Source organism: Rutidosis leptorrhynchoides, chromosome 1 (assembly GCF_046630445.1).
Source record: "Rutidosis leptorrhynchoides isolate AG116_Rl617_1_P2 chromosome 1, CSIRO_AGI_Rlap_v1, whole genome shotgun sequence".
NCBI lineage: Eukaryota > Viridiplantae > Streptophyta > Magnoliopsida > Asterales > Asteraceae > Rutidosis > Rutidosis leptorrhynchoides.
Window position 1 is genome coordinate 377,723,052 of NC_092333.1, and position 10,880 is coordinate 377,733,931.

The window sequence follows — 10,880 nt, forward strand, 5'->3', positions numbered from 1 at the left end:
GAAAATCAAGCAATTGTATTCGGTAAAATAAGCACTACGTGTGGCCACACGTAGTGTTTTTGTTTTGTATAGAAACAATCACAAACACTGAAACTAATTTTGCTTTATTCAATATTTTTTTTTCGCAATACAAATTGCAGAAAATAGCATATCAATCATTGATCATATTTGACTAAGCATTCTGCCACAAACTTTCTATTACAGATATTCGCATCATTCATAATTGACTGAATGCCCCTCAACTCCCCTACTTTCGGTCACCGTATTCATGGCACAAAAATGGCTCTACTTTCGCATAAGTTAGTGTGCCTATTCCCTCATTAGTAGAGAATTTAACCATGCCATGCATTGTAGAAGGGATTGCGCCAAACATGCGCAAAGCAGTTCGCCCAAGAATCATATTGAATCGTGACTGATTTCGCATTATATAAAGATTTAACAAAGCTTTACGCCTTAGCGTTTCATCGCGATCATCAACTAGCTCAATATGTAATTCTAACTGACCAATAGGCCAAGTTGATTCTCCTAAAAATCCAGCGAGCGAAACCGCAGTAGGTTTCATCAATGCTTTAATGATTGCAGGCAACTTGCTAAAACATTGCTCATACATTATGTCTACACTGCTACCAGTGTCAACGTGAACTTTCATAATTATAATACCAGTATTCGCAATGCGGCATGAAACCACCACTGGTTTATCCAAATCCGCATTCAAGTTTGCAGGAGTGAAAGTAATAGCAGGACATTGCCAACTTGCAATTTGTTCAAATATTTGAAATCCTGAGAATTCCGCGTTGATTTTCTTTCTTACTGACCATTTTTACCCCAAGATTCTTTACTTCGGGAGCATTGCGATCAGCAGCGTTTGGTACTTGTGGAGCATTGGATTCTGTCGACAAGATAATCGCATTCGCAGTGGTTACCATACCTTGCGCAATTAAATGCTATAACTTGCCTTGCTCATATGCTTCTGCGATCAGCTCCGCCAAGTCTCTACAATGATTGGTATCATGACCGTAATCGTCGTGGAAAATACAAAACTTAGATTTATCTCGCCTACTATTTTCCCCTAAAGGATGCGGATCAGGAAAAGACTTAGCAACTCTTTCTTGCAACAGAATTTCCTTAGGTGTTTTTGTTAGCATCTGAATGATATTGAAAAACTCGTTGTTCCATTTGCGCGTGGAATAGTGATTTCCACGGACATATCCATGGTTATCACTGTGGCCTTGATATCTATCATTTCACGGATAACCACCACTGCCATTTCTCCGTGGGTATCCAGGACCGCGGTAATTATCGCTATTGCCATCATGAAAAGAATCATTGTCATCTCACCAACTTTTATCTTTACCCCACCCACATGCAGGGGTGATAGTGTTATCCTCTCCACCTCGAAGATAGTCGTATGTCTCTTGTTTCACTTTAGCTAAAGTCGGCGGGACATCCCTTCGCAATCTTCGCACAAGTGTCGTATGCCACTGTGGATTAATAGCATGCAAAAAACCAGATATTTTTTTATCTTCATTTAAACTTGGTATCTTTTGGCACTCGTAAATGTACCGCGTTAATAATGCACTCAAAGTTTCTTTGCTGCCTTGTTTAATATCATGATATTCTATATGTATCTTTTTCTGCGGCAAAAGATTCTGAAACTGCAACAAAAATTTATCGCGAAGATCAATGAAGCCAAGAATACTGCGAGCTTGTAGGCCGTGAAAACCCTCCCTTGCTGGCCCTTGTAAAACCATCGGAAACACTCTACATGCAACTGGTTCATCCCAATTATAGGTGCTTACCACCCCTTCAAATCGCTGCAAAAAATCCAAGGGATCAGTTAACCCTGAATAAACTCCCAATGTCGCTGGCACAATAGGCGGTGTAACAATTGGATAATCAGAAATATGCTGGACAAACTTGTCTGCAGCAGTGGTAATTTCAGTCGCCTTTTTTGTGCGAGTATCGGTATTATCCGTGCAAAACTTGGCGATCATATCTTGCAAAAATTCGGTTGTGTAAACTTATGTTGCATTGACTTAGGCGCAATGCTTCTAAAAGCATCCGCTAAAAAATGTTGAGCATTTTCTCTGCGAATATCATCAGATGCTTCACCCACATCCTCATGCCGAGGGAAAGGTGTTGGTGGTTGCCTTCGTTTAACTTGTGGAATTTTTACAAATTCCTCTGCATTGTTCGAATCATCAGAAGACACATTTTCTTCTCTTGGTGCTTTCGCAGTCTTCGAATTATAAACAAAATTTAGAATAACACGTTCATCCGCGTCATCGCTATCACTATCGCGATGATCAATGACTAAGCGATCAACCTGTGATCCAGAATCATTCAGCGGCCATAAGTAAGTTCGCGGTACGCGAGATTCACGACAATCTTTTCTAGCTTGTTCAATAGCAGTACCAAGTACTTTGTCTGCTTTTCCAGCCAAAATCCTTAATCGCTTGCCATCAGCGATGGTTTCTTCGCGATGTTGCTGCAAATTTCTGCGCACGACCATTTTTTCAGCAGCACCCTTTAGTTGCGAATCAGCGTTAACAGGATTACCACTAGGCGCTTTAACTAGCGATTCTTTCCCTGAACTACCCACGATAGTATTAGCATTTGCCTGCGTACTACTTGACAAAGCATTTTGCAAATCATTAACCAACGCATCATCATTAACAGAACTTCCTATTTGTTTCGTGTTAGCTGCCATTTTCCACGATCAAATCAACTAAAACGTTTCAGCGACTTCCTGTAAATCATCAAAACAATACACGATTTAAATTAAACCAAGCAATTGATTATTTGTCAGCACAAAACAAAAAATTTCAAGTTTAATTCGTAAAATGAGTCCCACGGATGGCGCCAATTGATCGATCCAGTATCAAGTTGTTACTTGATTAATGATCGAGTGCAATAATAAGATGGAGGAAGGGATGTTTGATGATTATTTTTGGCCCCGATGATCGTCTTTCACTTTAATAATCAAGTGATCAACCACCCTGACCCGGTCTTGATTGCCAATTAGCATGATTCACCTTAGTGCGGTGTAGAAATTCCTTGGGCAAAATCACAAGTGAAAATCACAAAGGCTTGGGCAAATTGCAGAGAATCAAGAACCTACAAATGAGAGGCCATGCTCTCTATTTATAGTATTCGACATATCTGCAGTCTGCGGATTTCTTAACTATCCGCGGAAACTTAGCGAATTAAACTGCAGTCTTTTATTAAGGCGGCAACATAACCGCTGTACTTATTTTCAGCGGATATTCCATACCTTTGGATTATAGTTCGCGTAATTCTGCTCTTGGCTTTTAGCAAATAAAATATACATATACAATGCTATGTATATGATCAGCGAATCCTAAAGGTAGATCTACGGGCACTAACTCCTCTAATACTGGAAAATGGTATGCTTTAGTACTTCGAGTTATTAATACAGATGGATTTCCTGTTTTGGGGATATTCTATATGCATTTTGTTAATGTCGGTTACCAGGTGTTCAACATATGAATAGTTTTTATGCAGTTTGCATGTTATTGAAAAATGGAAATGGAAATCTTGTGGTCTATTATTACGATTTGAAAAATATATAGGATAAACCTATAACTCACCAACATTTTTTTGTTGACGTTTTAAGCATGTTTATTCTCAGGTGATTATTAAGAGCTTCCGCAGTTGCATGCTAAATAAAGACAGGATTGGAGTCTGCATGCTTGTATTATATTGTTTAAAAATTGCATTCGAAGACTTAAGTTGTTGTGTAATATTATTGTAAACCATTATGTAATGATCGTGTGAAAACACTATATTTTAGATTATCATTATTTGATAATATTCGTAATGTTTTTAAACATATAACGATAAGATAAAGGTTATGGTTTGTTTTTAAAAATCGAATGCAGTCTTTGAAAAATGTCTCATATAGTGGTTAAAACCTCGCAACGAAATCAATTAATATGAAACGTTTATAATCGATATGAACGGGACATTTCACTCCTAGACAAGCTGATTTATATATGCTAGATATGAATGTTGCTACTTCAACTGCTGAACATCATCAAGATTTTGTTTCTAAAGAGACTGAACAAGATCCTATTACTTAGCACAAACGCATGGGTCATTTAATTTTTCAAAAAATGAATCACCTTGTCCACAATAATCTTGTAGAAGGTGTTGATCTTTGATCTTTTCAGATTCCAGGAACATGTGTTCCGTGTAAGAAGGGTAAGGAGAGCAAGAAAGCTCATAAGCTGGTGAAGCATAATCCAATCTCTGCTCCACTTGAATTGTTACATATGGATCTTTTTAGTCCAATTCGTTTTAAAAGCATTGATGGAAGTAAGTATTGTCTGGTTGTAACTGATAAGATTTTCTTGGGTAATGTTTTTGAAAGAGAAGTCCGATATGTTTGAAAACTTGAAAGTGCTAATCAATCGATTAGAGACAGGTTTCAATTTAAAGGTAAGAAAGATTCTTTACGACAACGGTACAGAATTCAAGAATCAGTATCTTGTAGGTTTTTGTATCGAAAAAGGTATCAATATGCAGTTCAGTTCTGCATACGCTCCTCAGATGAATGGTGTTGTTGAAAGAAAGAATAGGGTATTGATTGAGACAGCTAGAACCGTGCTGGCAGATTCATCGTTACCTGTTCATTTTTGGAGTGAAGCTGTTGCGAATGCGTGTTACACTATGAATCGAGTTCTGACTGTTAAACGACTGGGTAAAACTTGCTATGAGCTATTGCATGGGAGGAAACCATCTTTGAAGCATCTAGAACCATTTGGTGCACCGTGTACCATCTTGAAAAGAAAACCAGGAAGTAAGTTTGAATTAAAAGTGGTTACTGGAGTATTTCTTGGGTATAGTTCTCCTAATAAGCGAGTTTTCAACAATGAGGCAAGATGTGTTGAAGAATGGTCTGAAGTTGATGTCCAGATGAATTATACGAAGAGTGCTTCTAAGAGTCATCCTTGGATTTATAACTATGATGAGCTGATTGACTCATTATATCTTGCTCCAGATCAGACGGAGAATGAAGTTGAGTTACAAATGCTGTTTGATTTACAAAATGAACCAGAAGTATCTGCATCTACACCAACTCCAACTTCATTACCTACTATCAATGAACTAGTTTAAGATTTAGATTAAGACGTTGATCCAGTGTACGATACCTGCGGATCTGATATTTCAAGTGAGAGTTATGATAATCATGAAGATATTGGTGATACTACGAATTTACATCATGAGATACCTGTTCCTGCAAAACCAGTTCCTAGAACTACCGTTGCTCATCCTCGAGAGAATATTATTGGAGATCCAAATGCATGTGTTAGAACAAGAAGGCAAGTTTAGTTTGATGGTCAAGTTGATACTCATATGACAGCTGATGCTGCATACTACGAGTACTCATGTCATATTTCTAGAATAGAGCCAAAGACAACAAAGGAAGCCTTGAAACATGTTGATTAAGTTATGGCTATGCAAAAAGAAATTCAGCAATTCCATCGTTTAGATATTTGGAAGCTAGTTACTAAGCCGCATGGTGCTAAAGTAATTGATCACAAATGAGTTCGGAAGTGAAAGTTTGATGAAGCTGGCAATGTTATCTGTAACAAAGCAAGATTAGTTGCTAAAGGTTATCAGGAAGATCCTGAATTTGATTATGATGAAGTTTTTGCTCCTGTTGCCAGATTGGAAGCTATTCGCATTTTCTTGACTTTTGCTTCATTTATGAAGTTCAAAGTGTTTCAAACGGATGTCAAGAGTGCATTTCTTTATGGAAAGCTAAATGAAAGAGTATATGTCAATCAACTACTGGGTTTTGAAGATCATCTTCATCCTAACAAAGTTATCTGATCGAAGAGCTTGGTATGGACGTTTGTTAAATTATTTGATCGAAAAAAGTTATCAAATGGGCACGGTAGATTGTACTCTGTTCACGAAGGTTAAAGATGATGATACTATTTTGGTCCAGATCTATGTAGACGACATTATTTTCGATTCTACGAAGTAGGAACTCGTCGATGAGTTCGAGTAGGTTATGAAGGACGAATTCAAAATGAGCAAATTGGGTCTCTTACACTACTTTCTTGGTTTGCAAGTCGAACAGACTTATAATGGAATTTTTCTTCATCAAGCAAAGTATGTAAATGATATACTCGAACGTTTTGGTATGACTCAAGAACGTCCTATGTCAACCCCGCTAGCTGTGAATCATGGTATTTCGTTAGACTTTGAAGGGGAGCCTGTTGATCCTACATACTTCCGAGCAATCATCGCATCGCTCATGTATCTCACTGCATCTAGGCCGGATATTATGCTCGAAACATGTCTGTGTGCTCATTATCAAGTTAATCTGAATACAGTTCATCTTACAGCTGCCAAAAGAATTCTTTGTTATCTATTACATTCTCCAAATCTCGGCATCTGGTATTGGAACGAAGACAAGTTTGATCTTGTAGCATATAGTGATTCAGACTATGCAGGTTGCAAAATCAATAACAAATCTACATCAGGAGGATGTCAATTTTCAGGTGAAAGGCTGGTGACCTGGCAGTGCAAGAAACAAAGTGCAGTTGCGCTTTCCACGTGTGAAACTGAATATATCGCTGCTGCTAGTTGCTGTTCGCAAGTTGTTTGGATCCAACAACAACTTCGCGATTACGGACAAAGAATCTCTTTCTCTCCTCTTTATATTGATAATACTGCTACTATTGCAATTACTAAGGATCCTGTGCAACATTCTAAGACTAAACACATAGGTGTTAAATATCATTTTCTTAGGGATTGCCATGAGAAAAAGATAATTGAGGTTAAGAGAATAGGTACTAAGGACTAAAGGGCTGATCTTTTCACTAAGGCTTTTGATAAACCTAGGTTCTTGCTACTTTTAGAGATGAATTGCATTGTTGATCGAGACAAAGTAATTTCGGATGTTATTTTGTGAGGGTTAATCAAACTTTTAGACTTTGCATGTAGGATGCATGACATATAGATTTTAGTTTCTTATTATCTGTATTGCATTTTTTTTTTTTTGCTTCCTGTCTGCATCTCTCTACATGATTTTTCTCATGTTTGCATGCTAGTCTGTAGTTATTTTCTGTTTCTTTTGTTAAAATGCTAAAAGACAAAAAGATTTTATGTTTTAGTATTTTAGGGGGAGTATTTGTAATCAACAGAAAATACCTAAAAAGTGTAAAATGCCTCACCAGAAAACCCTATAAAGTTGAAAAATTCCGAAAATGAGCTTGTTTTGATTAATATGTTGGAGATGAAGAAATTATTGTAATGAGAATTGATATATTTGATTAGTAAGGACTGATTTGAACGTTTATATTTATCTGTTGTGTGATGTACTGATAGATGTGACTTATGAATTCTTGGCATTAGACAATCATAATAAGAATAATGATTATCTAAGATTCAGAAGTCATGAACGATCTGTAGCGTTTGAAGGTAGTCACCTAATTATCTCCTAAACTATATCTAATGATAATTGTTGAGGAACTCAACAGCCGGTTGAGGGTATCCCCTATCATAATTGATAATCACTAGAAAAGGTTGGGGGTGGATTTTAAGTTGAGGATTATCTGTTTGGCTTGTGCATACCACGTTGTCACGGGCCTAAGACTTTATAATCGAAACTAAACCCCGAAAATATCAGAGAAAATTAGTTTATGTCGAAAGTAAGTGTCCCTTCTCGCTTAAGGTTGAAAAGTATAATTCCTTATTGCAGACTGTTGAAGCATTTAATGGAGAACACCTTCGAGTGATCTGAGCACACAACAAAGAAACATGAGTTCATGCATAACAATGGAAAATGGCGTTCAAAGTCAATATATCAAAAGACATTGATATGCTGAATAAGAAATATCAAAAGAAAATCAAAGTAAAAAATAATTGGCATATCAAGATGGCAAAGTCCTGAAAGTATGAAGAATGCTGATTCATGACGTGCTCATAAAGAACTCAGATCATTCTTAGTGTGACGCCCCCGCGCAGCTTGAATTGCTTAATCACGACGTTCAAACTGAACTATCAAGATTCTTGTCGTCTACAATATAGAGTTATACCTATTAAGACTGTAAGTTGGAAAGATACTTACCTAGATATACTCTAAATAATATATATATATATATATATATATATATATATATATATATATATATATATATATATATATATATATATATATGAAAGTTTAACTTTCGATTTCGTTTTCCATGTCAACTTGAACATAAAGAAGTTAAGGGCCTTGAGATTTATTTCATGTGATGACTAGTCATCAGGCAAGTCTACTTTAACTATAGACCAATACCCACGGTAAATAATTCGTCTATTCGGATAATCCAATATACTCTAAGATCTTCCGTTCCAAATAGATTGAAGATTGTCAACAGATTGGTAGAAGCCAAAGGCTGACTGGATTATTCAAAATGCCGTGAGAACCATGCTGTTCAATTTGAATGAAGTACATGGAAAGAGATAACGGAAAGTTACGCGTAATGAATTGACAACCTAATAAAAATGCACAATCATAACTGATGAAAGAATCAAGGATCAATGAACTTAGCGTGATCTCAAAAATCACTATATTATAGTGTTTAAGTAATTAATGCAAACATGATTGTCAAAGTGTCCGGAATGAATATGTTCATATTTAATGAGGATTGATATCAGTAATTGCCTGATAATAGACATAGACTGGATAATTAGGAATGAACAACAGAAGTTGATTCAATATGTCAGTTCTGATCCATTTTTATTTGTTAATCATCTTGCTCACAAAAAGAATGTGGATTTGTATATCTTGTTTATCTGTTCATTTAATTATGTGCATTGAAAACTGTAAAACAACAAAAAGATTTTGAATTTGCACGTTATTGCACTTCATGGTAGAATGTCTTTTAGTTTCATATTTTTAGTTGCATGACATTATATCTCAGAAAACTTATAAAGATTTCTTTCGTTCTTTTGTTTTCTGATTATCCTATAAATGTACAATGACATCTGAAAGAACCTTGTCGAGATCAAGATATTGTTGGCCACCAAATCCATGAGATAGAAGTTTGTTGGGCTAGTGATTATCTGAAGGTTTTTAATGATTTAAGGTATTAGTGAACTTAAGATGACATTACACTGTAGGATTTACTCATGAGAAACAGAATGTTTAGAGTAATAACCTCGTTCTAGTTAGGAGTTTTTTGATCAACCTAAGTGTTAATGATCATTTCTTGATGGATTAGTGATTTATGACTCAAATTAAAAGTGCTTGTTAGCTCTAAGATTGCCAAACGAGTCGAAATCCTAAGTTTGTGAAAATTTTGAAAATTTGAAAATGCGTATGTGGCTCACTCGCACGACTGATGTGAGAACCGTACGAGTAACCACACATGTGAGGTTAACCATACGGATGACCCTGTTCTAGAATTGTCCTAAGACATTTGGGTCACACGCACGAGTGACTGTGAGACACGCGGTTGAATGGTGAACCGTTTGATCAACTGTACGGTTGATCACGAGAGTATAAATAGGGGGTGACGAGCACAGGAGCTCACACTTATGCACCTATTTCATTTTCCCTCTCAAAAATCAACCTTCACCAATCGAATTTTCCACCGCAGCGTTCGTTAAGCTTGTTAATCCGACCACAGCGCCACCAACTAGGTATGATTTCATCAAGTTTTCATTGGTTAATTTGTTGTTTTAATGTATCGAAACCCTAAGGGTTTTTAACTTGAATTTTGTGAAATTGAAGTGTGTTTTGATTGATATCTGTTATTGTTTTGTGTTAATCGAAACCTAATGTTGCTATTGTGATATAAATCGGCCCTTAAAGCGATCAAACATGTAATCTCGATGATTTAAAAGTGCATTTAATATGTGTTTCATTAGACATGCACGAGTGACATCACTCGCACGCGTGAGACATGACTCGCACGAGCTAGTACACGGTTGATGATCAACCGTGTGAACCTTTGAGCTCACTCATTAAATTTGATTTGGTTGCTCACTCGCTTGACTGAGCTGACACGTGTGATTAACCACACGAGTCATCATACGATTGAATCACTCGCTTATAAACAGTACCTCAACCGTGTACCTTGTCTGAAACCATATTACTGCTTAAACGTGTCAACAGTGGCACGAGTGACTATATCACTCGCACAGTTGATCACTCATCCGCACGTTTGACATTATCACTCGCACAGTTTATCATATTTAACAAGTTTATGACACTTTGATGCGAATGCTTTGATATTTTATGATATGTGGGTTGTATCTCTCACATTTCTGTTGATATTTCAGTTTGTTAAGATATCATCAATGGCTGAACAACAAGTCAATGTTCCAGTTGTTAATGTAGAAGGACAGGGGGAGCAACAAGCTAATCCTCAAGTGAATCTGGTTAACCCACCTGCTCAGTAAGAGATTCCTCTAGAGAAGGTTAAACTGAACAATTAAGTCGCTCTCTATGAAACTACTCTAGAGAGAGGTGATCATTTTAAGGAGATTGTGGAATTTCTTAGAGATCAAGGATACACACTGTTATTTCTACTCCATGCACGGCCTACTACAGCCATCAAAGAGAATTCTGGAGAAATACTGTACTTGACGTATCAGAAGATGATGCTAAGCTTATTAGTAAGGTTCAAGGGCATGAGATCATTGTTTCTAAGACAGTGATAAGGAGGATTTTAGGTTTCAATGACGAGAACTGCTCTCAGATGACGATCAGTCGAGAAAGAATTCATGGTTGCTTCAAGAGGTGTGCTTATTCTGGTTACCTAATTGGTAATTCTGAACTGATGAAGACACTTCTGTCACGACCCGGAAAATTTCGACTAATTTTGAACCAAACTCTCGATACGATGTAA

At 36.8% G+C, this 10,880-nt stretch overlaps 1 protein-coding gene across 1 annotated transcript; it reads right to left on the minus strand.

The window, feature by feature from the left end:
* Positions 1 to 247: 247 nt before the first annotated feature.
* Positions 248 to 1,312, minus strand: LOC139900583 (uncharacterized). The gene is made up of 3 exons (XM_071883351.1): positions 1,223 to 1,312; positions 956 to 1,145; positions 248 to 780 (listed from the first exon to the last, which is right to left on the minus strand). The coding sequence occupies exons 1-3, from the start codon at positions 1,310 to 1,312 to the stop codon at positions 248 to 250; spliced, it is 813 nt and encodes a 270-aa protein (XP_071739452.1).
* Between the last annotated feature and the right edge of the window lie 9,568 nt (positions 1,313 to 10,880).